General features: G+C 42.1%; 4 protein-coding genes and 1 long non-coding RNA gene across 5 annotated transcripts; 3 read left to right on the top strand and 2 right to left on the bottom strand.

Moving 5' to 3' along the window:
- Window positions 1-2,786: 2,786 nt before the first annotated feature.
- On the top strand, window positions 2,787-4,938 carry LOC143896488 (uncharacterized). The gene is made up of 3 exons (XM_077404387.1): window positions 2,787-3,460; window positions 3,535-3,973; window positions 4,085-4,938. The coding sequence occupies exons 1-3, from the start codon at window positions 3,413-3,415 to the stop codon at window positions 4,684-4,686; spliced, it is 1,089 nt and encodes a 362-aa protein (XP_077260513.1). The 5' UTR covers window positions 2,787-3,412; the 3' UTR covers window positions 4,687-4,938.
- On the top strand, window positions 4,911-5,726 carry LOC143896498 (uncharacterized). Its single transcript, XM_077404395.1, has 2 exons — window positions 4,911-5,002; window positions 5,048-5,726. The coding sequence occupies exons 1-2, from the start codon at window positions 4,911-4,913 to the stop codon at window positions 5,619-5,621; spliced, it is 666 nt and encodes a 221-aa protein (XP_077260521.1). The 3' UTR covers window positions 5,622-5,726.
- A 1,244-nt stretch (window positions 5,727-6,970) lies between these two features.
- On the top strand, window positions 6,971-8,496 carry LOC143896486 (uncharacterized). The gene is given in 4 exon segments (XM_077404386.1): window positions 6,971-7,208; window positions 7,211-7,240; window positions 7,363-7,666; window positions 7,761-8,496. Coding segments are annotated over 4 exon segments (735 nt in total). The 5' UTR covers window positions 6,971-6,998; the 3' UTR covers window positions 7,952-8,496.
- Window positions 8,497-9,000: 504 nt separating this feature from the next.
- LOC143896487 (uncharacterized) lies at window positions 9,001-11,027 on the bottom strand. Its single transcript, XR_013256663.1, has 2 exons — window positions 10,325-11,027; window positions 9,001-9,148 (listed from the first exon to the last, which is right to left on the bottom strand). It is a non-coding gene; the product is annotated as an uncharacterized LOC143896487 (long non-coding RNA).
- Window positions 11,028-21,046: 10,019 nt separating this feature from the next.
- LOC143896497 (uncharacterized) lies at window positions 21,047-24,718 on the bottom strand. Its single transcript, XM_077404394.1, has one exon. It carries the CDS (start codon window positions 24,716-24,718, stop codon window positions 21,047-21,049), a length of 3,672 nt encoding a protein of 1,223 aa, XP_077260520.1.
- Between the last annotated feature and the right edge of the window lie 2,207 nt (window positions 24,719-26,925).

The raw sequence follows: 26,925 nt of genomic DNA, 5'->3' as shown, positions 1-26,925 counted from the left end.
AATAATACGTTGAATTTGATGTCTAGGTATCCCAGGTTGCCGATGACGAGGTCCTCATAGTGCGCTCCGTAGTTTTCGGTGTCTACGTGTATTAATACCTTGAATTCGTTGTCTTGTATCCCAGGTTGCCGATGACAAAGTCCACATAGTGCGCTTCATAGTTTTTGGTGTCCAGGTGTAATAATACGTTGAATTTGATGTCTACGTGTCCCAGGTTGCCGATGACGAGGTCCTCATAGTGCGCTCCGTAGTTTTTGGTGTCTACGTGTATTAATACCTTGAATTCGATGTCCACGTGTCCCAGGTTGCCGATGACGGGATCCAGATAGTGCGCTTCAGAGTTTTTGGTGTCCAGGTGTAATCGTACGTTGAATTCAATGTCTAGGTGCCCCAGGTTGCCGATGACAAGGTCCACATAGTGCGCTCCGTAGTTTTCGGTGTCTACGTGTATTAATACCTTGGATTCGATGTCCACGTGTCCCAGGTTGCCGATGACGAGGTCCACATAGTGCGCTTCATAGTTATTGCTGTCTAGGTGTATTAATAACTAAAAATCTGAATGGGTGCGTTCAGCCGATACTCCGCTAGCCTAGCAATTGTGAGCAGTCGCTCGTTTTCGCTCGTTTTCTCTCCTTTTAATCCATTAGGTCAAAAGAGAGGAAACGAGCGAAAACGAGCTACTGCTCACGATTGCTAGGCTAGCGGAGTATCGGCTGAACGCACCCAATGTAGGACACGTAGATATCGAATTCGAGGTATTAATACATGTAGACACCGAAAACTACGAAGCGCATTATGTGGACCTCGTCATCGGCAACTTGGAACACGTGGCCATCGAATTCAAGGTATTAATACACCTGGACACCGAAAACTATAGAGCGCACTATGTGGATCTTGTCATTGGCAACCTGGGACACCTAGACATTGAATTCAAGATTGATTTATAAGAATCGACTAAAAATTTCCCTAGCAGCAGAATTAAAATTATGTCACGACATAATAAAAATCGCTAAATTAAAATTATGTCTAGACATAATAAAAATTGGACGAAAATTATGTCTAGACATAATAAAAATTGGAAAAATTAAAATTATGTATGACGTAAAAATAATTATCAAAAATATCGATACCTGAAGATATCGGTACATATACAGTTGCGAACAACATTCAGTAAGACACGCAAATAAAAATAAATAAAGAATTCTACAGTTAACGACTTATTAACATTAATCATGCTTTATTGCGATTATATTTTATGTTGAAATTGAAAAATATATACAATAAGGTGTACAACTAAAAGGATTACAGATTATTATTTAAAAAAAACTAAACAAAATATTAAATTGTTTTCTTTAGAAATAATAGTCCGTAACACTTTTAGCTTCATACCTTGTATTATATACTGTTTATAAGATTATAAGATATATTGTTTATGAGATTAAGATGCGTAACACTACAAAAAGGCATGATATTCGTACAAGATTACCTGTTTAAAAAAAAGGTAAAAAAGAGCGCCAAGTACACGCATAGTAGTGTATATGTATTATGTTGTTACCTTGTTATGTTGTTACCTCGAAAAAAACAAAGTGGTAGTGTTATACCTCCAAATAGCTTTATTCTGTACATACTGTTTATACAATGCGTAATATACTACAAAAAGGCGTGATATTCGCACAAAGTTACCTTTTTTAAAAAAAAGTAAAAAAAGGCGCCAATTACACGTATAGTAGTGTATATGTTGTTACCTAAAAAAAAAAAAGAAAGTGGTAGTATTATACCTCGAAAAAACCTAAGTAACAAGTGGTAGAACTTTATATCTCAAAAAATCTCGAAAAAATCTAAGCAGTAGTATCTTTATTTCCGAAAAATTATAACCCAAGTGATACACGTCACAAAATTATGTTACCTTATCAAAAAGAAGAGTCGCGCTCAAGTGATCTATTACAATTACAAAAAAGAAATGATATCTTTTTAAATTAGAGCGCCATTTACAGAGAGAACATGTATATTGCCTCAAAAAATAATTGTTGCACTACTTTGAAAAATCTTTACATTGTGTCAATTAGAAAAGAATGTATGATAACAATTTTATAAAATTAAAAAATTTTATTTAAATTTAACAAGGGAATACAAGATATTTAAATACAAAGTTTACATGTGTATTTTTTAATGGTCACAAAGAATTACAGAGGTAACAGTACAAAATACAAATATTTTATTAAAATATTTAATCCAACGAGGGAATACAATTTGTATTTAAATATAAAGTTTATATATGTATTTTTTATAAAAATCTACCACTTGTTACTTAGGTTTTTTCGAGGTATAATACTACCACTTTCTTTTTTTTTTAGGTAACAACATATACACTACTATACGTGTACTTGGCGCCTTTTCTTACCTTTTTTTTAAAAAGGTAATTTTGTGCGGATAAATGGTTTACAAGGATTCTAGAGCGCAGTCAAGAGTTCGATACGGTTCGAGTAAGTCGCAAACAGCCTCCAGATACGATGAACACTTACGGTGCAAACTACTACGTTCCGATTCAGGACGAAACGTGCGAGAAACAGTACAATGAGTAAGTACCGATAATTTTCATATATACTTGTGCAAAAAAATTTTCTCAATACTAGGCCGAAAGTACGTCGTTCCGGCTTCCAAATTACGGCAGAAAGCCTAACTTTTATGCCGTGATAGTGTCGCGCATGCGCTCTGCGACAGCGGGCCGAAAGAAATTACTCATACACTGATGAGACTGGTACACAATACACAAGACGGCCGAAGTCGAGAGTCGCTCACTCTGTTACATAGAAACTTATTCGCGCGCATTAATACAATAAAAGAAGTTCCCATCATACAGTAGAACCTCTATCTTCTGTATTAACATTCTAACCACACTCCGCTAACTACTCTTGATTTCTAACCTTAAAATTTATTTACAATTGATGTATGCCAATATTTGACAGTTATCTAATTTTGTGAATTGTGCATAATAGAAATTGCTATTACTACAATTATGAGTGCAAATGAATCATCCGATGAATCATCAGATGAAGATGAAGTTAACAGAAATTTTGAAGCCGAAGCGCAATTAATTATTGAAACTGACACCTTACCTAAGAAATCTGCCGAGAGATACCTACTTGTGTACGAAACATATAAAAAATGAAAAACGAAACATAAAAATGCATTGTCACAATCCGAAGAAGATAATCTTATAGTATATTTTCAAAGTTTACAAACAAGGTTAAGTCCGGCAACGTTGTGGAGTGTGTACTCAATGTTGAAAAACATATTATACATAAGAGAGAACATTGATTTAAGCAAGTATTACAAGTTAATAAATATAATTAAAAATAAAGCCAAAGGTTATAAACCAAAGAAATCTGCTGTGTTCACATAGGATGAAATTATGAAGTTCATGAATGATGCGCCGGATCACCAATATTTAGGATTAAAAGTATGTATTTATTTACATTTTTATTAATTATTTAGCTAATTTGTAATTTTCTATCTTTACTTTTATATTTGAAGGTTATTCTGATCTTTGGTATTTGTGGAGCTACTAGATGTAAAGAGCTTAAAGATCTTGGAGTTGCCGATGTAGAAGATCTAGGTAATAAATACTTTGTTACTATAAGTGATTCGAAAAATGGACTCGCTCGTCAATTTGTAATCGGAGGCCTTTTTTATGAAAGAGTCAAGAAGTACATATCATTGAAGCCTACTGATTTTACTACTGAAAGATTTTTTATTCAATACCATAAGGGTAAATGCCAGCGCCAAGTAATCGGAAGAAACACTATTGGTCTTATTCCTAAAAATATTGCTGAATATTTAGAGTTAAATAATCCGAAACGATATACTGGACACTGCTTCCGACGAACGTCGGCAACATTTTTGTCTAACTCTGGCGCAAACACAACTATGCTCAAACAGTTGGGAGGGTGGAAATCGACTGAGATAGCACAAAGTAATGCTTTTATTTAATAAAAAAAAATTATCCAATTCTATAAAATACAAACTTATACTTCAATATTACATTTTTTTTAATAAATACTTATCATAATATTTTTTTTTACAGCATATGTTCAAAATTCCTTAAAGAACAGGCAACGAATTTTTGACAACATAACTCATGCAGCCACATCCAATGCTTCCACATCTAATGCTCAGTCAAACCCTCAACCATCGACGAGTAAGAACAATGCAGCTAGTGCAATAGGGATTGATAGAAATGAAGCGTCTATTCCATTAGAAATTGGTTATGATGATTTTCATGAAGAGTTCGAAGTTGATAATGACGCTTTAGCAGAGCTAGAGAAATTGATTCCACCAGAAGAATCGATTTTACCAAAAGAACCTACTTTACCAAAAAAACTGATTCTACCAGGACAGTCAAAACAGTCACCAACATTTTTTTATGCCGGGAGCAAGAGAAAAATAGTTGTAAATGCTAATAGTGAATCAATCAAGCCAACGCATTTCATGAACAAACCACCGATCTCTGTTGTTCACTGTCAGAAAGAAAATAAACCAACTGAAAGGGATAACCAGGCATCAGATTTAACTTCTACTCATTCAGCTAAAATCAAAGATTCAAGTATAAAATATGAAAATTGTGTGTTTCATGGCAATATTGTAAATAATTTTTATTACTCGCAAAATAATGACCAAGCTTCATAAAACTATAATAAAAGTTCGTTTTACAAATTAATAAAAAATAAGTATTCCAGAAAAATAACTACATTTATTTATTTAGATGTATTTGATTTGAAGCCTGCCCCCGACCAGCAGCACTCGCTTCGCTCGTGCAGCAAATGTCGGGGCAGGCATCAATATCATTTAACACACGAATGCAATTTCATTCGTACTTTCGGCCTAGTATTGAGAAAAATAGTATACACTACATGGGCAAAAAGTTGAGAGCCCTGAACTGCGCGCCTCGGCTTCGCCTCGGGCATCATGGCGCGCAGTGCAGGAATCTCAACTTTCTGCCCTTGTAGTGTAATATACTATTTATAAACATATAACTGTATTTTTTCAGTTTTGATAAACCCCGTTATACGCCACGTATTTTGGGAAGGAGATTTGCCTTGACGTCAATAGCGTATAAATTTTTGGATGTTGGAATCAACGCGGGACCTATGTCCTCTGCGGATATATTTATTGGCGATAACCGAGGCAATCGGATAATTCTGTTACATGCAACGTGGGTGACATTCATCGAAAAACATGCAGATATACAGAGACTCGTGCAGTCATCGGCACCATCATCGCTAACGTTTCGAGATCTGGAGCTTGTTAAAATACGTGACGCAGATATTGTAAAATTGACGTCGTGCGGCACCAGCTTGTACATGAAACCGTCAACTGTACTCTTTCTGTTCGAACTAGAACATTGCGTCGAGAATGTGTATTTTCAACTATGTCAAAATGTTCACGGCGTAAGTGAAAAATTCAAACGGTTTGTAACAATTTTACGTCAAAATTGTATCACCGATAAATGTAACGCAGTTACAATCTTGCGTAAATTTTACGATAAAAATTCGATTATTGATTGTAAATTATTAGCCTACGCTTTGGATACTATTGTGTATAATGCGCTACATGATAAATAAATGCTTATAATATGGTTAAAAAAGTTTTTTTTTTTATTTACCATTCTCTTTTGTTAAGCTGTCTTTATTTAATAGTTTTTGCATAATTTCTAAACAAGAACGCGAACGGGGAAGAGAGACCGCGCAAACGAGAAGATGCGCGCGAACGAGATTACGCGCGCGGCCGGGGGAGGGGGAAACATCTACGAGGGAGAGATAACGCGAGCTGGAGCGTGTAACGTCACGCTGACCGGCGCGGCGAAACGCGGACCCCCTCGCCCCGCGGCACCCAAAAACGCGAACGCTCCGCGGCGCGGCGAAAACGCAGACCCCCTCGCCCTGCGGCGCGGCGAAAACGCGGTCGCCCCGCGGCGCCGGAAAACGCAGTAACCCCGCGGCGCCGGAAAACGCGGTTCCACCCCTTTCCCTCCCCCGCGGAGCACGAAAAACGCGGTCATCCTCCCCCGCGACGCATAAAAACGCAGTGCTTCCCCTCCCCCTCTCTCGCGACGCACGAAAACGCAGTGTCCTCCTTCCCCCTCTCCGCGACGCACGAAAACGCGGTGTCCTCCCCCGCCCGCAGTTTCCCCCTCCCCCCTCCGCGGTTCCCCCCACGCCCGCGGTTTCCCCCCGCCCCTTACCCCCCCTCAGATTCCTTGGTCAGAATCGGCCTACCTTACCTACTAAGGTAAAAAAAGGCGCCAAGTATGTACATAAATAATAATATTAATTATTGGTTCGAAGCAGCATGGGCCCTGACAAACATAGCAAGCGGTACATCTCAACAAACGCGCATTGTGATAGATGCAGGAGCTGTCCCTACTTTCATTTCTTTACTTGCTTCTGAGTATGAAGATGTGCAGGAACAAGCTGTTTGGGCATTGGGTAATATTGCGGGAGATAGTCCCGAATGCAGAGATCATGTCTTAGCCAACGGTATCCTTACGCCGTTTCTACAGTACGTTTCTTTACATTTACAGTTTTCATGTAAATTATCGTCTAATGTCATTAAGAACAGTTAAACATAAAATACTCTTAGATACGCGTCGCTTAACATATTATTATTACAAGCAATATCGCACTATTTTTTACAGACTGCTATCAAAGGCGACACGACTTTCCATGATCCGCAATGCGGTATGGGCATTATCAAATCTCTGTCGAGGAAAAAATCCAGCACCGACTTTTCCAAAGGTTGCACCATGTTTAATTACCAGTGTTAGCACATCTTCTCAGATGTACTCGCTGATGCTTGTTGGGCTCTTTCTCACTTGAGCGATGGTCCAAATGATAAGATACACGCTGTTATTGATACTGGCGTTTGTAGACGTCTCGTAGAACGTCTCATGTATGTTAAAATTTATATAAGATTTATTATGTAAGATTAACTTTATGTAAATGTGGATTATAACAATTGATGAAAATGTTTTCAGGCATGAACAAAATAACGTTATAAGCGCGGCTCTTCGAGCTGTAAGTAACATAGTTACTGGAGATGATGTGCAAATGCAAGTTGTATTAAATTGCTCGGCATTACCGTGTCTATTACATCTCTTAAGTTTGCCACGGGAAAGTGTTTGTAAAGAGGCTTGCTGGACAGTCTCTAATATATCACTGCCGGAAATCCCCAACAAATACAAGTACGTCTCAATCTTTCGAGCATAATAGCATAACTTTATTTATATATTATATATTAATAACTTATGTATATATATATATATATATATATATATATTAACGTCTTTTTTATATAATTTTGCAGGCGGTGATTGATGCTAATATCTTTCCGGTTTTAATCGAGATTTTGAGTAAAGCTGAATTCAAAACACGCAAAGAAGCTGCATGGGCAATTACAAATGCTACTAGTGGCGGAACGGCCGACCAAATTCGATACCTCGCAATGCAAGGATGTATTCCGCCACTCTGTGACTTGCTTACTGTTATGGATGTCAAGATCGTTCAGGTCGCTTTGAACGAAATAGAGAATATTTTACGTCTAGGAGAACAAGATGCAACCATGCATAACGGTCTCAATCCTTATGCAGTTCTTATTGAAGAATGTTCTGGTAAAGTATCAACTAAATACAAGTTTTATATGAAAGATATGTCGATTAATAAATATTAACACGGTAGTAATCAATATCTCTTGTAATGTTTTAGGCCTAGACAAAATAGAATTCTTGCAATCTCATCAAAATATGGATATTTATCAAAAGGCCTTCGATATTATTGAACGATTCTTTGGGCCTGAGGAAGAAGATACCAGACTTGTACCTTCAATTGATTCGCAAAAACAAGAATACCAGTTCACCGCACCAGATTCTTCCCAACTACCAATGCAACCCATGTAGCACACCAGCGCCTGAAAAGCGTTTTGAAAGCGCTACTGCGGGTGCAGGAATTCAGCGCTTTTTTAGCGCTTTAGAAGCATATTACCGCTTTAAAAGCGCTTTCAAAATCCACTAGAAAAAGCGTTTATAAGCGCGTAAGACCAGCGCAGGAAAAAATGCAGTTCTATAGCGTTCAAAGCGCGCTAAAAATTCGTTCAAAAAGCGCATTATAAGCGCATTATAAGCGCATTATAAGCGCGTAGATTAATATAGTGTGGGAAACGTTATTGAAATAAATAGTCATGAAATAATACATAATATTATGTATTTTAATACTGATTTGTTACAAATTGGTTGAAATTTTTATAGCATTTAACCGTCGATAGTTAACTAATGAGCATTATTCTCTTATGTCAAACATAATTGGGAACATAATTGGAAATAATCTATTTCGATTTTTTTACGAACTTTCGCAATACAAAATAAAATAAAATGCTTCTGCGCTGCATTTACGGATAACCGTGCGAATATCGACTCAACTTGGTTATAACCACTCGTGTACATAACATATAAGGCTTTGAATTCTAATCATCTATCTTTCTTGATATAACTGTTTCATTTAATATTAATATTATTTGTTCTGCAGAAATTTACAATATTTTGAAAATCGGTACGTCAATAGTAAACATTTTACATATTCATTCATATGAGCTGAGTTTATATATGTTTTAAAAGAACCATAACTCACTGTATGATCTGAGATGATTTATGTTTTTGAACTTACGTTAAATTGTGACAATGTCTGCGATAGAGCCTTGAAACAATTTGTGTAGGAACACAAACTCATATCTGCATATATTTAGTATGAATGACTGAAGTACGCGACTATGTACCCAACACGTACAACATTACGCAACGCGGTACTCACCTCCTTACTATACTAGATAGAAACATGACCAATTAAACTTTTTTACTGTAAATACGTATCTCGTAATTTTAAGGCTATTCTATACAGAGTGCCCTTAAGAAGCGAAGCAATAGTCTGTCACGACTTTTTGCACTCCCGGACCGCTCCGGGACGTGAGCCGGATCAAAAGGACTTAGGAGAGCGGGATGGTAGGCCTCTCCAGTGATTTCCTCGCACCTCCGATACTCCACGAAATGTTCCGAATGTTGGGCGCCAGACGCGTACCTTCGCGTCCACGAAATCGCGAAAACCTAAACGAGACGCAAAACGAAGTGTGGAGGTGCGTGGAATCGGCTAGCTTGACCTAATCACGAGCGGGGTTAATGAAGGGCGGCGCGATATTCGGCGGGGTGACACGTTAATTTCATACTCAGTCAGATAACAAAGAATATAACATTTATCGAGTACTGGTTGTCGAGAAAATAACAACGTTTATCCATCCGGCTTCGATCAAACACAAGATAAATTCGATAAATAAATCAAGAATAGCCGGTGGCGGGGTGTCGAGATTCATTTAACAGAAATAATATTAATGCGGACGCGAGACACCCACGGAGTATTAATTGGGTCTCTAATAAACACGCTGAAGGTTCTATTCTCAAACATTTAATAATTCGAGTCGGAAATTATAACACGCAAGAATACTCTACACTTAACATCACTCACGAGAGTGAGGTTCAACGCAAAATGTCGCGAAATAATGGTACGTCACGCTTGGATTGCGTGAAAACCACGTCCGGAACCGTACGAAAACTCTGTTGCAATGATATCTTAACTTAACGCGAGATATTCGGCTCGGGCGCAACGGGGAGGCGCCGAGTCATTTAACCAAGCAAGTCGCGATATCGCTAATAATGTTGGGCGCCAGGTGTGGAGAAGGCCGCACCACCTTTGACTCGAAGTACGCGTCTAATAACCACGGAACGCCAGGAAGAACTACGCAAGTAACATCTAAACGCACGAAGCGTGTGAACGCCGGTAATTTCTTAACGCGAGTATAGGACGCAACGCAAGTAATACCGGACGCAAAATCTCTCAACGCGAGAGCACCATTATCAACCCGTAATAACGAGATCCGAACACAAATCGATACGTTAACACCGACGCTTGAACACCAGAATTTCCCGACGCGAAGAAACGGTAACGCAATTGACGAACTACCGGCCCGTATGCGGCCGTACACCAAGGTCGCGAGGACAACGCAATATACTTGCGATATCGAACTCATTAACGCCTATCGCGATCTCCAGGGATTCGCCACATCGCTTGTACCACGGTTCCGCGGCCACGATACCATCCCGAGGCCCTTCGCTCTCGTTATCGATCGCAAAATTACACTCAATCTTAACATACGTTATTCCGAGCGAGAGCGTGTACCGGAGGGCGGTGTCGTGGCTTTACATATCGCGATTTACGGGCAACCTCACCGGGGATACGCCTCCTCCTGGGCTCCTCGCCGTCGCCTTCCACCACGATCCTCGATCCTCCAGACAAATATCGAAATACCCGACTCGGGGTGGCTATCGCGTATCTTACGAAACGTATCTCGCCGACGGGCGACCAGAGAGTGAAAACGCTAGACCCGCTCGATTGCGGAATCGATACGGTACCCCTTCCTGAGGGGCGCGCGAGCCAATCGGGCGCGAGCTTGCAAGCCCGCGGTGTCCCAGCGCAGTGCTGTCGATACGAGATCCTTCGGGGGCGTGCAACGGTCCCTCGGCGGCGTGCGACTCCTCAATTCTGTCCTTAGCAGCGGACAGAATTCGGTTCTCGCCGGTGTGCCTCCGGTTTGACCCTGGGGCGGTGATCAGTCACCCCGTAGGTCGATGTTTTGGGGAGATCATTTGCTGAAGCCGGGTGTTTACCCAAGCGCTTGGGGCCCCGCTATCGGCGGCCTCGTCCGTCGCTGCCGCACGTGCCGCCCGCCTCCACGTTGCTCTTGCCAGCCCGCGATCTCTGCTGCTTCCGCGTTTGCCACCCCTCCCGGGTTATCGATCGTCCTTGATTTCCTTCGCCAAGTACTCCCTCGAAGGTTTGCCGTGGTGTGGGTGAGGTGCCGCGCGTATTACATTGCAAAAAAAAAGAAAGTAATCAGAATGCGGAAACGCGATTAAATACGACCCCTGGAGATCTTGCCGTTGCCTCCCCGGTCCGTCCCTGGGTGCGAAATTCCGCGTCTTGTGACGGCGGCGGGGCGCCGCGACGATGCGGCGAGCCGCAACGTCACAAGTCATATCTGGCCGTCAACGCAACATTGCAACAGTTTGCAAGAATTGGTTAAAGTATTTGGTGTAATTTGTGATAGGCATGATTTGTACTGTGTGAGATACGTACAAAACATGTTTTAGTTTTCTTATGTTAAGTAATTGTGCGGAATGCTGATTCCAGTTATTATATCTATACTTTTGTTAATCCAGCATCACGCGATCAATTATTCGTTATTCTTAATTATAAACATATATATATATATTAATATATATATATATATATATATATATATATATATATATATATATATATATATTTGCAGATGTATTAAATAAATAATTTTTATCTTATGTTTCATAATTGAATTTTTAAATTATTGCAGATGCGATATTTTTCAACCCTTTATTTGCATGTGATGAAAACGAATAGTAATGAAATTGTACAGCACATAATTAGATTTTGGACATTCTGTATGAAAAGTCTATGGCTGTATATATGAAATTGTTCGAGATTCCGTTACCGTTGCGCCGCCCGATCAGATGGCAGCATCAATCGGATATCGACGCCGCATCACCGCGGCAGCTGGCGCAAGCACGGGCGCGCTCATCGCCAACGTCTTGCTCGCGATCGAGACAATTGTACAAATGGCCGCGCAGTGATCAGACGCACGATGTGTGCTCTGTGCATCTTGATTGTGACTATACACATTGAAGTGCCCACCGCAGTGATTACAGCTGCCGAGATACCGCATTAACATGTAAAGCGACCGCTCATCCAGCTCTACTCGGGTACATCAACACGACGACTCAGGCTCACATGTGCGCGAGTGCCGACTGCCACGTGTTTTACCGGCTCACGGGCTAATCATCACGAGGAGGGCAATTAATATAACTGCCTCGCCCACTCACGAACAATACACAAAGACTTCTTATACAAAGACTTCTTATGCTTAGTGAACTCCGAAAGACTGCCCACCACTCTCAGGTCAGACTGTATATATTTCTTCTCATATTAAAGACGGCTCAGTCTGTGTTCTGAGTTACATTTTATATTACAGAATAATTAATTAACACCTTCCACGCGCGTCCTTCTCATCCCGCTTCCATCGCCGGGATTAATCAGCGATTTCGCGAACAGAAATGTATATATTATTTAGGTTTGACGATACCATACTATATATTATACACAAACCTTATATATACTATCTACTTTTAATTAGAATCAAAAGCCATGCGATCCAAGCTTAGGTCTTTGACAGCCTTATGCCCGGTGTCCACGATGCAAGAACTTAGTCCAAGTTTTGGTTTAAGCCAATCAACTTGCAGCTCTTACAGAAAAGCAGCAGTTTCATTGGCTTAACCAAAACTTGGACCAAGTTCTTGCATCGTAGACACCGGGCTTTATAATAGTTTCTGTATACATATATGTCTATATATATATACATATAATTTTTTCAACAAACTGCGCGCCGATTATTTGTCGGATTTAAAACACAGTAATTGTTAGAATTAAAAACCCTTCCCTCTCCGGAATTAAATCGACTCGATTTAATTATTTAAAAACAGTAAAGAAATTTATTGCGAAAAATATTACCTCAGCCAGGGTTCGAACCTGGAACCTCCCTCATTCCGTGTGTACCAATTCGACCCCCGAGGCATGTGGTAATATTTATCGCAATAACCAGTTAATAATAGTTTAAAACGTCTTTCTCAGGCGACGTGAATAATAATAAGAGAAATAGGATCGTAACGATATACAATCAATTAGAATCAAAAGCCATGCGATCCAAGCTTAGGTCTTTGACAGCCTTATAATACTTTCTGTATACATATATGTCTAATGTCTATATAATATATATACATATTGTTACGCCCGTGCTGGACACTGAATAGAGAAGTCGCGGAAAGCTGTGAGGCGCGCTCCTTGACAACGGGAGTTTGTTGATGGATTTATTGATTTTCTGTCTGGCGGATTTTTGGAATCCGCACGCGTTCTGTTATACGCGCTTGGAATAAACGCATTTCTTAAGTTCTTTTGAGTTTTCTTTCCTTTTGTGAGTTCCGCGAAATACGTGCGCGAGTGTGGAGTGCGCGATAGTGTTACAGCGGCGAGCTTACTCGACGAGCGTAACATTTTGGAGGCTCGTCCGGGATACGAGGCGACAAACGCAGTATCCCGAACAGGATGACGACCACGCACACCCCGCCGAGGAACCGTTCGCAGGCCGCGGCGTCGGCAACAACGGAGGCGGGCGCGACCCATCCGCAGGATGCGGGAGCGACGGAGGCAGAGGCGGATGCTTTCGAAGCTGTCTACTTGGAAATTTTGAATGAGGCGACGCGTGAGATAGGCGCGGGTGAGGGCGCGTGTGCGGGGCGCGCCGCGTGCGGAAATTCGGTCGAGCCGCTGCGTGTGATGGGCACGGGCGAGGGCTCGTGTGCGGGGCGCACCGCGTGTGGAGTTTCGAGTGAGACGTCGCTCGGTTATAAATTAAAGCCCGACACGTTCGACGGGACTGTTCCTCTGCGCGAATATTTAGCACAGTTCATTTTAATTGCGCAAGCGAATGGCTGGGAGGAATCTTCGAGAACCGTGGCTTTAACCTCGAGCTTAAGAGGGAAAGCGCGTGCCGTATTGGATGGGGTAACCGAATTCGAGAGCCTTCGCTATTCTGAATTAAAGGCTAGGTTAGAGTTGCGTTTTGGCGAAGCGCATATGTCTCAAACGTTTTACACCCAGTTCACTAATCGGAGACAAAAACCCGGAGATCTGCCCGTTTTGGGAGCGGATTTAGAACGTTTAGCGCGTTTAGCCTATTCGGAATGCTCGGCCGAGGTACGGGATAAGATTGCGTGCGCCCAGTTCGTTGCGGCGCTTTCTGACGGTTTCGTAAAACGAACTCTTCAGTTAGAGGGATTAACTTCCTTGAGAGCCGCCATAGAGAGGGCCATGGCAATAAAAGTCATCCAAGCAAATAGTTTTTCGCGGAAATTTGAAAGTAGAGATCTCGGAAAAGGCAGAGCTGGGAACGAAATTAAATCGGCGGGGAATGAGAAGAATGAAAAGAGTTCTGCGAATTTTAAAAAGAATTCGGGTTTCTCTCTCAGGACGAGATTCGGGCGTGAGGAAAAGGAGTGCTGGCAGTGCCAAAGGGCACTTTTGGTCGGAGTGTCCTTTTCTAACTACCGAAGAGAAGGGAAACTCGGAATAGCCAAGCTCAGCGGGGCATGTTCGGCTCATGGGTGCAAAGGCCCTGCGAAATTAAGTAGGATAAGTAGCGGCGTGATTTTTGTTTTCGCGGCCGAGTTAATGGCCGGACTTGCGTCTTTAGAATAAATACGGGCTCCGATGTGTCGGTACTTAGGGAAGATTTGTTAGGTTCTTTGAAATCACCTACTCCTGTAGAGAGATATTTCTTGACCTATCCAACGGGAGAAACGGTTCCTGTAAAACATAGAATGGTGCTTGGAATTGAAATAGGGAAATTTTCTTTGGATTTTCTAGTAATCATAGCTGCCATAAAAGACGAGTGTATTCTAGGAGCTGACTTTCTTTCAAAAATAGGGGTAGGAAGCGTTTTCTTTTCGGTTTTTGAGGAAACGGTATCAGAGAGTCAAGAAAACTTTTTCTGTTTCCGAATTTGTAGTTTTGATAGGGGGATTCCTTTTTTTCTTAAGGAATTCTTTGAGAAAAATTCCGAAACTCTCAACGCTTCTCAAAAGGAGCAGTTTGCTGAATTGGTGATCGAGTTTCAAGATGTCTTTTCGGAAGATGTGGTTGCAGGAAATTGCTCCGTTGTTGAGCATGTTATTAGGGTGGAAAATTCTTCTCCGATTAAATAGGCTCCTAGGCGAATTCCACTGCATATGCGAGAAGAGGTGGAAAAGATTTTAAACGAAATGAAACAACGTGGTGTCATCGAAGAATCTCATAGCGCCTGGGTTTCTCCAGCTGTTTTAATTAAAAAGAAAGATGGAACAATTAGATTCTGTATCGATTTCAGGAAGCTCAATGCCATTACAGAAAAAGATTTTTATCTTATTCCCAGGATAGATGATCTTCTTAATTGTTTATCCGGAAATTCCTGGTTCACCACCTTAGATTTAAAAAACGGCTATTGGCAGGTGAAGCTTCGTTCTCAGGATAGGGAGAAAACGGCCTTCTCTATAGGAAATGGCTTATGGCAGTTTACTGTAATGCCATTTGGATTATGTAATGCTCTTGCTACTTTTGAGCGATTGATGGAGCAGGTTCTTCGTGAGATATTGAATAAGATTTGTATGGTTTATTTGGATGATGTCATCATGTATAGTAAAACTTTCGAGAAAATGCTGGTAAATTTAAGGGAAGTATTTCTTCGTTTAAGGAGTGCAAATTTAAAACTCAATCCAAAAAAATGTACTTTCTTCGGGAGAGAAGTGAAATACTTAGGCCATGTCGTTTCAGAAAGAGGAATCTCCACTGATTCGGAGAAAATTAAAACCGTTCAAGAGTGGCCTATTCCTCAAAATAAGAAGCAAGTGCGAAGTTTTTTGGGACTTTGCTCTTATTATAGGAAATTTGTGAAGGGATTTTCTCTTATTGCTAAGCCATTATTTTCTTTAACTGAGAATCTTAGAAAATTTGTGTGGGATGGGCGTTGTCAGGAAGTTTTTGAGAAGCTTAAACAAAACTTAATTTCTTCTCCTATTTTAACTTTCCCAATAGAAAAAGGGGAATTTATTCTTGATACTGACGCTTCAAATCACGGCTTGGGCGCGGTACTTTCTCAGATTCAGGATGGTAGGGAGAGGGTTTTAGCTTATTATAGTCGGGTTTTGAGCAAGTCTAAAAGGAACTATTGCGTAACTCGTCGGGAGCTGTTAGCTTTGGTGGAGGCTTTGAAAACCTTCCATCACTATTTATATGGACGTGAATTTTTGGTTCGAACGGATCATATTTCGTTACGCTGATTGATGTCTTTTAAGAATCTAGAAGGGCAGTTAGCACGTTGGATGGAACGCCTTCAACAATTTAATTTCGTAGTCAAGCACCGAGCAGGAAAAGTGCACGCAAACGCTGACACGTTGTCTAGGCGTCCATGTGCGGAAGGAAACTGCAGATATTGTGATAAAGTGGAGATAGGGGAAGAAAGTATTGTAAGGGCATATGTTAGAAGAATAATCTTCAAAGAAATTGAATCTGCGGACTGGAAAAGAATGCAATTGAAGGACCCTTCAATTGTAGGAATTTATCGTGGAAAAGAGGAGAATAGGCGACCTCTTCGTCAAGAAATAGCTCAGAGAGATTCGACTGCTAAGGACTATTGGCTCTAATGAGATTCCCTGGTGATTAAAGACGGGATTTTGTATAGGAAATGGGAGTCTCCAAATTTATGTTCCGTTGTTTTTCAAACTATAGTTCCTCGAGGAATAATTTTGCGAATTTTAGAAGAAGCTCATGATTCTTCCACAGGTGGCCATTTTGGTGTCAATAAGACCTTAGAGAAGATCCGGAAACATTTTTATTGGGCTTTCTGTAAGCAGGATGTCGAACATTGGTGTAGGACTTGTAAAGTTTGCGTTTCAAAGAGAGGGCCATCTGATAAATGAAAGTTTTCTATGCAAATTTACAATGTCAGGGCGCCTTTCGAAAGAATTCAAATGGATGTTCTTGGTCCCCTTCCAACTTCTTTTTCGGGAAATAAGTATCTGTTGGTGGTTACGGACTGTTTCACAAAATAGGTGGAAGCTTTTCCGCTTGGAAATATTAGGGCTAAAACAATTGCGGAAGTTTTCTTGAGTCAAGTGGTTTCCAGATACGGCATTTCTTCGGAATTACATACTGACCAAGGAAGAAATTTTGAATCTCGATTATTCTTGGAACTAACTCAGTTATTCGGAATTAAAAAAACAAGAACTACTCCATTTCAAATTATCTGGCAAAGTTCGTTGCTGAAAATCAACGAGATTGGGATCGTTTAATTCCATTAGGGTTGTTGGCGTATAGGTCTTCTAAACATGAAACTACTGGTTTCACTCCTTCTGAATTGCATTTAGGTCGGGAGTTAAGATTACCCTTGGATCTACTTCGCGGACATTCTCCTGATTCTGAGACTATTCCTTCAGAAAGAGAATATTTCCGTCACTTGAAAGGAAAAATGGATTTCATTCATAACATTGTATGTCAACGTATAGAAATTAAGTCTCGTATAGAAAAAAAGCCAAGGCGCTTTATGATCGGAAGGATAGACAATTATGCTATGAGCCTGGGGAAAAAGTTTGGTTATTTAATCCTCGAAGAAAAATAGGAATAACTCCTAAGTTACAAAGTAATTGGGAAGGTCCTTTTGAAGTCGTTAAAAGAATAAACGATGTAGTTTATGGCATTCGTAGGTCTAAACGGCATAAGAACAAAGTCGTTCATTTAGATAGATTAGCTACTTTTTATGAGAGGTAATTCCTTTCGAATCACGATTTTCATCCGGAGCGCGGAGCCCGAAAATTTCAACCTATTTAATTAGTTTTTAGGTTTTTAAGAAAAAGATATTTTTTTTTGTTGTTACTTTCAGTTATTTCTCCGGGAAGATAGTGCCGAACAACATCAGGCGAAGATATTAGCTAAAAAAAGACCGCCTTGCCCACGGTTTTTGATCGTGGTTTTTCCGTGGGACTTAAGGCAAATGCCAAGGCGGGGACTGGGGAGTCTTGCAAGACGCAGGGTCCACGAAAGCTTCCCCCTCCAGTCCGAAGACTTTCAAGAGGACAGCGCTGGTAGCAGAAGGAAAGCCGACGTTGAAGAGGTTCATACGTGGAAAGAACCGTTTTTGGATTGAGGGAAGAAACGAAGCTCGTTAACTCGCAGCGTAGCTCGAGGTAGAGCAGGAAGTGTTTCAAGTTCCCGGAAATCTAAGAGAAAGAAACTGCTTGCAACTTTCCTCTAATTGTCGGGACGACAACTTAAGAAGAGGGGGACAATGTTACGCCCGTGCTGGACACTGAGTAGAGAAGTCGCGGAAAGCTGTGAAGCGCGCTCCTTGACAACGGGAGTTTGTTGATGGATTTATTGATTTTTTGTCTGGCGGATTTTTGGAATCCGCACGCGTTCTGTTTTACGAGCTTGGAATAAACGCATTTCTTAAGTTCTTTTGAGTTCTCTTTCCTTTTGCGAGTTCCGCGAAATACGTGCGCGAGTGTGGAGTGCGCGATAGTGTTACGGCGGCGAGCTTACTCGACGAGCGTAACAATATAATTTTTCCAACAAACTGCGCGCCGATTATTTGTCGGACTTAAAACACAGTAATTGTTAGAATTAAAAACCCTTCCCTCCCCGGAATTAAATCGACTCGATTTAATTATCTAAAAACTGTAAACTGTAACTGCAATGGTGGTCGAATTGGTACGACGCCCTACACGGAATGAGGGAGGTTCCAGGTTCGAACCCTGGCTGAGGTAATATTTTTCGCAATAAATTTCTTTACAGTTTTTAAATAATTAAATCGAGTCGATTTAATTCCGGGGAGGGAAGGGTTTTTAATTCTAATAATTACTGTGTTTTAAGTTCGACAAATAATCGGCGCGCAGTTTGTTGGAAAAATTATATGTATATATATATAGACATATATGTATGCAGAAACTATTATAATTAAGGCTGTCAAAAACCTAAGCTTGGATCGCATGGCTTTTAATTCTAATTGATTGTATATCGTTACGATCCTATTTCTCTTATTATTACTATCTAATTTTATTTACCGATTTGAATCGTTATGACAAAGAACGACTGTAATGCAGCTCACTAGTTGAAACTTTGCTAACATGTCACTTTAGCAAAGTATGCAGCTATGGATACTTGTTGCCAATTTATAAAATGCTTACCAAATAGTAATACATAAACATAGAAAAGAGGACTTGCCATTATGTTGTGCACGTTATTTCTAAATAAAACTTGGGATAAATGTGTATAATGGGTGAAATCACTATATGTATTGCATGAAACATTAGGAATTGATCTAAACCAGTGTTTTTCAATCAATATAATCAATGATCTTTAGATACTTTGTAACATTTTTATCGAAAAGTAATCTTTTATAATAATAATTCATAATTATTTTAATCAAAATTTTAATTTTACCAATTTTATTTTTTATACAATACAAAAATTTTATTAATACATAATATATAATATAAATATATTTAATATTTATTATATTAATGTTAATAAAGCAAATATTACTATTTATTTGATGCATAGGTAAATTTTATATATGTATATGTATAAACTTATTGAAAACTTTTTCTTATATAGTATTTTATTGCTCAAAGAAGATTAAAAACACTGGTCTAAATGATCATAAATATATTTTCCTAAAAATCTGTAATAAGACGTTAGAAAATTTATTAAAATAGAAAAAAAGTATAAATAGGTATTGCGTATTAAAGCTTGACACAATTATCCTAAGTTTTTCATATTATATATATTTCATGAATTTTTGATATTTGAAACAATATTTCTTAAAAAGCATTGAATGCATGTGAAAAAACTAATAATCTTCTATCTAAAGTTGATGGAAATCATATAAAATCTGTATGAAACAAAATTTATACTTTATATGTATATTTGATATATACATATCTTGTTATTTTGAAGAAAATGATGAGAGTTAATAAGCAATTGAATATTTGTTTAATGCCTATATTTAATGAACATTTATGTATCGTTTATCATACGAAATTCATACAAAATGTTAAAAAAATTAATTTGTTAATTTCGTATATTTGTAAATGAATATGTGTTAACAATATTTTACAATTTTATTTATAAATATCGCGCATTACTAAACTTAAAATTAGAAATATCTTGTAAATTGGCAATGAGCAGGATATGATACTCGACATTACTTCAATCATTGTATGGACTGCCGACTGACACAATCCGAAATTGAATATCACACACATACACACAAAGTAATCCTAATTACTGTATTTTATTTTAAAGCTAAATAAATATGTCATTCGGAAATGTGCGTAAAATTGCTATGTACAACAGTGTCATTATATTTTTCGAAAATAGAAATATGAAATTGTGATTAGAAAAACTCGCTAAAAATAAAATTTATTTCGTGTAACATTATAACAAAATAAAGTTACATTAACAAATCTATAGATCTTATATCCCCTTAGTTTGCAACCAGAGACGAATAACTTTATCATAACTGTCAACAAACTGCTAATATAAACAATACTGCTGTTGCAGATGTAATAGAAAATAAAAGTTTTTAAATTGATACTATAATCATTTATTTGTATTATATTTAATTAACAAAAACAAAATTAATATATCTAGTTGTTTCGGAATGCTATTGCTTGGAAAACACTCCGGGCGGAGCTGGTACTATCTTGTTAGAGACCGGGAATCGAGGAGGACGGACCACTAAGCGAAATGAGAGGGCCGTATAGAGTTGTAACACTTTTATTGTTCCTAATACAGATACTTGACGAAATCAGAGTCAATATCGATCGAAGTAATTATTCGCGCCATTCAAGATAGCTCGCAAGACGAAACGATCGACAAACGAAGTCGTTCAATATACTGGGTTTCCGAAGAGCTGTCGCGTAACAGTGTATTGAAAGCGCTCCGAAAGCAAACTGTCTATGCTCAAGCTCGAACGCCTGCACGCGTGTGTTTATGTCGATCATCTTATTCGAGGTGAGGCTCCACGTGAACCTCGCATGTTCCACGCGATATCGTACCGAGCTGGGAAACTCTCCGGATCGCAGGCACCGCCGGAACGCGACAGATCGGAAACAATAATAATAACGCGAGATATACCGGGACGCTTCTTCATTTCGCTTACCTTAGCTTTAATTTTCAAATCATTCCGGAACATACCGCCCGCCTCGAATGCTCGCATTCGAAAATATATATCCATATATAATGTCGCATTAAGTACAAAGACTCTATCGCTAGCTACAGTGAGTCGCGGAAGTCACCTCGACTCCGCTCGTGTCACACGGCTCAGACTCAACGCCGCCCGCCATGGCGGAATCTTGTGTAGAATTTATATCAATAGGAAGAAAGCACAATTTGGTAATTGGGCGTTTGTACTGAGAACGCGCGGTTTGAATCGTGACGACACGGGTGAGGCCATCGTCGCCGGGATGACAAGCCGTTATGCGGCCAAGCTCCCATTGACATGGAGGCGCGAGCGCGTTTCGTAGGAGCACCATTTGACCGACCTTAGCGAGCTTATGCACGACCCTCCACTTGGGCCTCTGCTGCAAGTTAAGGAGATAGTCATTCGACCACGATTTCCAGAATTGTTCGGTATTTCGCTGTAGTAATTGCCATCGCGACAATCGGGTCTCGTTGATCTCGAGAACGCTGGGTTCAGGGACAGCCATAAGAGGTCCTTCGATAAGGAAATGACCGGGAGTTAAAACCTGGTAGTCGTCTAGGTTCTCGGACACCGCCGCGATTGGACGGGAATTTAGGCAAGCCTCGATGCGACACAACACGGTAGCGAGCTCCTCGAACGTCAGCGTGTATGACCCGACACAGCGTTTAAGGTGATACTTAACACTGCGTACTGCGGCTTCCCACAGCCCTCCGAAATGTGGAGCAGAGGGTGGTAGGAAGTGCCAGGCAGTGCCTTCGGTAGCCAAGTGATTCAGAAAATTCGGATCCTTGGTAGTAAGTTTTATCGCGGTGGTTAGTTCACGATCGGCACCCTGAAAGGTAGTACCATTATCTGAGTATATGGACGTAGGGCGTCCGCGACGAGATACGAAGCGAGACAAGGCGGCAAGGAAAGCGGGGGAGGAGTAATCGCTGACGAGCTCCAGGTGGATCGCTCTCGTGGTCATACAAATAAACACAGAGATATAGGCCTTATGAGCCTTGTTGCCGCGTCCTTTCGCAGTACGTACAGAAACGGGGCCGGCGTAGTCGACGCCGGTGTGAACGAATGCTCGGACGGAGCGGTTTACGCGAACGCCTGGGAGGTCGCCCATGAGCTCGCTTGGAATTGGTGCTAGTTCTCGCGTGCAAATAACGCACTTATACAAGACGGCGCGGACGAGTGAGCGCGCGCGGAGGATCCAATACTTTTGGCGAAGCAACGCTAGCGTCAATTGCGAGCCAGCGTGAAGCGCTCGTACATGAGTATCGCGAATCAACAATCTCACTAATGGGTGGTCCCTTAGGACGATTGGGTGTCGAGTGGTTTCCGAGATGTTCGCATTACGCAGTCGACCGCCGACGCGAATAAGCTTTTGATTGTCGAGGAACGGGTTTAGCGGGAGCAGGGAGCTTGATTTTGGAATAGGCACGGCGTTTGTCAGGGAGGTTATTTCGTTTAGAAACAGATCGGCTTGGATGGACTGTAGCCAGAAGTTTTCCGCGAATTCGACTTTGACAGGCAGTAGTGCGATGGAAGGCGGAGAGATAACGAATGGATCTTGCTGCTGGGATCGGATGTTGCGGACGAATCGCTGGATGTAAGCGGTGACGCGTAGCAATTTCGACCATGATGAGTACCGTTTCGATAAGTCCCATGAGGGGGTGACCGTCGTGGTATGTGCTGTCGACGTAGACGGTCGTTCTTCGAGAGTGGTTTTTGTTGCTTCTGGTAGGACGTCTTTTGGCCATTGTTCGGGTGGCTGGATAAGCCAGGAGGGACCTGACCACCATAGGTAATTTGCGGCTAGCTCGGCGGGAGAAATACCGCGGGATGCGCAATCGGCAGGATTCTCATCTGAGGAGACATGACTCCAGGAGGTGTTTGGGAGTGACGTTTGGATGTCTGCGACACGATTCGCCACGAAAGTTTTGCAGCAGGCCGGTGAGCGACTCAGCCAGGCCAGAACTACTTGGGAGTCGGTCCAGCAATATGTCGGTGTATACGGCATATCGAGCAATCGACAAACGAATAGGAGGAGTCGGGCAAGCAATTGGGATGCACAGAGTTCCAGTCTCGGGACGCTCATGGTCTTCAGCGGAGCGACCTTGGATTTTGCGGCCAGCATCGTCACAGTCACCGTACCGTCCATCGACACGGTGCGCATGTAGACTACCGCCGCATAGGCCGTGGTGGAAGCGTCGGAAAATCCATGTAACGCCTGGTCGAGTGTATGAGGGCCGTATTGAGTCCAGCGTGGGATGGTGATTTTTTCCAGTTCCGGAAGTTGCTCGTAGTAGCGGCGCCATTGCGTAAAAAGGTCGGACGGAACTGGTTCGTCCCAACTGCACTTCGACGCCCACAGTTGTTGCATAAAAATTTTTGCCCGAATAACAACTGGAGTAGCCCATCCGAGTGGATCGAACAATTTGGCAATCTCGGATAGAATTTTACGCTTGGTTTCTCCCAGAGTGGGTGATCCTTTCACTTGAAACTGGAAGACATCGCGGTTCGGGTTCCAACTGAGGCCGAGGATTTTTATTCTTTCATCTTCGCGAAGTTCTCGAGCTTGAGCAAGGCCGTGATCAGCAGGGTCGATATCATCGAGGAGGTCAGATGAGTTGCTCGCCCACTTACGCAGAGTGAATCCACCTTTCGCCATGATCGCAACGACTTGATCGCGAGTCTGCCGCGCGAGGGTTTGGTCATCCGCACCAAAGGTAAAATCGTCGATGTATCGTTTTCGTTGAAGCACCGGAACGGCGAGTGGAAACGCAGCTCCGTGGTCGACGACGAGTTGTAATGTGACTTTCAGTGCTAAGAACGGGGCAGCGGCAATACCATATGTGACCGTGCCTAAGCGATAGGCCAAAACGGGGGAGTCGGGATCGGGCCGCCAGAAAATCCGTTGGTAGTCACAATCGAGGGGATTTACCAGAATCTGTCGGTACATTTTAGTCACATCAGCAGAATAGACGTAGCGATACAGACGCCACTGCAGGGTGACGGCAGCGAGATTCGTTTGTAGCTTAGGGCCGACAAGGAGGTGGTCGTTAAGAGAGGTGCCGTTGGTGGTTGGACTTGACGCGTTGAATACAACACGAATTCGCGTCGTTGTGCTACCCTCCCGGAAGACAGCGTGATGAGGGATGTAGACGATCTGTGTCGGATCAGTCGACTCCTCGTTGTCAGGAACTAGTTGCATATGCTCCAGATCGGCATATTCCTTTAAGAAATCGTGATATTCGGCGGCTTTAGCTGGCTCTCGTTTTAAACGATTTTCTGCGCGAAGGTAACTTTGGAGAGCCGACCGGCTAGACTCTCCTATGGAAATCGGAGGTCCCTTTTTAAAGGGTAATCGGACAACGTAGCGACCGTCGAGATTTCGGTAATGTGTGCGGAGAAAATGCTCCTCACACGCTTGGTCCTCAGGAGTTAATTGGGACGTGCGGGGAATCTCTTCCACCTCCCAGAAGCGTCGAATGTTGAAATCGAGATCTTCATCCACTGAGGCCTGATGTACGTCGATCCTTTGGCTCGAACGCGCTCCTCCCGTTGGGCCGGAGATAATCCAGCCTAACACCGTATTTTGGGCTATTGGCTCGTTCGCGGCGCCCTTCCGAACTCCGTCGAGAATTAAAGAGCCGAATAGTTCGGCACCAATAAGAACGTCAATCGGAGCGGATCCCGCGAAGTCCTGATCGGCGAGGGTGAGGTCCTTTAAATGGGGCCAATTCATCGGAGCGTTAATACGGTTAGGCAAATACCGCGTTAAGGATTTTAAAATTAAGGCGGAAATGGAATAGGCCGGACTGACGGACGTACTTGGAGTAATAATGATGGTAGCTGCTTGTCGAACTGAAGTGTGCGTCTCCCCGATACCGGTTACAATGATGGACGTGCGAGCTTTCGGAATGCGCAACGACTGGGCTAAGTTTTCGGTTATAAACGATGCCGCGGATCCTTGATCGATTAAAGCGCGCACGGTTTGACATCGACCTTGCTCCGAGTAGACTCGAACTTGCGCGGTCGCAAGGAGAATCGGCTGGGTGGACGGAACGGACTTGACAACAACATGAGAGGCGATACCGGTTTGGGAAACTTCACTTGTAGGAGGGGAGGGGGATGCGTCACTGTCGGATTATTTCGCAATTTCCGGAAAATGCAGCAATGTGTGATGCTTCTTCTGACATTGCTTACACGAGTGAGGGCTCGTGCATTCCTTTGCTTGATGCTTTGCACTAAAACAATTTAAGCATCTTTTGCATTTCTTAACGAGCTCGTGTCTTTGAGTCGGCGTTTTATTGAGAAATTCGGAGCATTGGTACAAGAGGTGTTGCGCGGCGCACACAGGACATGAAAGCTTCGTAGCGCTCGCAGCGTGGGATGCTATCGCCTTCGGCTTCGCTTTATTTTTTGCCGCCGCGTCGGCCGGTTTTTCCGTCGCAAACGGTATTATCGAATCGAGGGCGCGGATGCGAGAATCCATAAACGCGTCTATTTCGGCGTAAGTCGGATAGTAAACGCTACTACCTAACTTAAGTTCCCATGCTTCACGCGAAGCGTTATCGAGTTTCTGCGTAATCAAGAATACGAGAATGTCGCTCCACTGATCCATCGGACGCGCTAAATTCCTCAAGGCCGCGGTCGCGGCATGTACTTTGTCTCGCAACGCACGCAATTCTTGAGCCGATTTCGCGGTGACATTGGGCAATGTAAACAGCTTGTTCAGATGAGTATTAATAAGACGCCGTTTATTTTCAAATCGCGACGAGAGAATTTGCCACGCGACATCAAAATTCTCGGACGTTAACGCTAAATGTTCGATGGATGCGCTCGCTTCACCCTTTAAACACGAGAATAAATGGTGTAATCGTTGAACGTTTGACAAACTCGCCTCGCAAATAATCATCGAGTAGAATCGGTCTCGGAAGCTCTCCCACTTTTCGTACGATCCATCGAAGCTTGGTAGGGTGACCTTCGGCAGATTGAGCACGGTATGCGATGGAAATTCTGGGACCCGACTTACGTTTACGGAGGCATCCCGGGGTGGAAGAAGCTCACCGAGCTGCTCGTAGAGATAATCCAGCGCAGCATCGTAGCACTCCTCACAATGCTCGAATTCGCGATCGGTGTAGTAGGAGTATGACGCCTTGGTCGCGGCGTCGGTGATGACGTGCAGCTTCGCATCTAAAACTCGGCACTGTTTGAACCTCTCCTTGGTACTTTCGATTCGCGCCTTGGTAGCTGCAGGGGTCATCTTCGCCTGTCCCAATTTTTTGAAATTCGAGATAGTATTCATAACGGAGTTGAATAATGAGCGCTGTTTGAGGAGCAGTTCTTCAAAGGACGACATCTTGGCGGCGATAGTGACTCAGACACGGTCACTCACAATTCACGCCAGCAGCCCACTTCACTGTTCACAAGACCTCAATCCCGATCCGGCTCGAAGGACCAAATGTTTCGGAATGCTATTGCTTGGAAAACACTCCGGGCGGAGCTGGTACTATCTTGTTAGAGACCGGGAATCGAGGAGGACGGACCACTAAGCGAAATGAGAGGGCCGTATAGAGTTGTAATACTTTTATTGTTCCTAATACAGATACTTGACGAAATCAGAGTCAATATCGATCGAAGTAATTATTCGCGCCATTCAAGATAGCTCGCAAGACAAAACGATCGACAAACGAAGTCGTTCAATATACTGGGTTTCCGAAGAGCTGTCGCGTAACAGTGTATTGAAAGCGCTCCGAAAGCAAACTGTCTATGCTCGAGCTCGAACGCCCGCACGCGTGTGTTTATGTCGATCATCTTATTCGAGGTGAGGCTCCACGTGAACCTCGCATGTTCCACGCGATATCGTACCGAGCTGGGAAACTCTCCGGATCGCAGGCACCGCCGGAACGCGACAGATCGGAAACAATAATAATAACGCGAGATATACCG

Source organism: Temnothorax americanus, unplaced genomic scaffold, assembly GCF_048541705.1.
Source record: "Temnothorax americanus isolate GAGA-0224 unplaced genomic scaffold, ASM4854170v1 Scaffold187, whole genome shotgun sequence".
NCBI lineage: Eukaryota > Metazoa > Arthropoda > Insecta > Hymenoptera > Formicidae > Temnothorax > Temnothorax americanus.
Note: the sequence above shows the minus strand (reverse complement) of the source record. Positions and strands in the feature narration are given on the sequence as shown.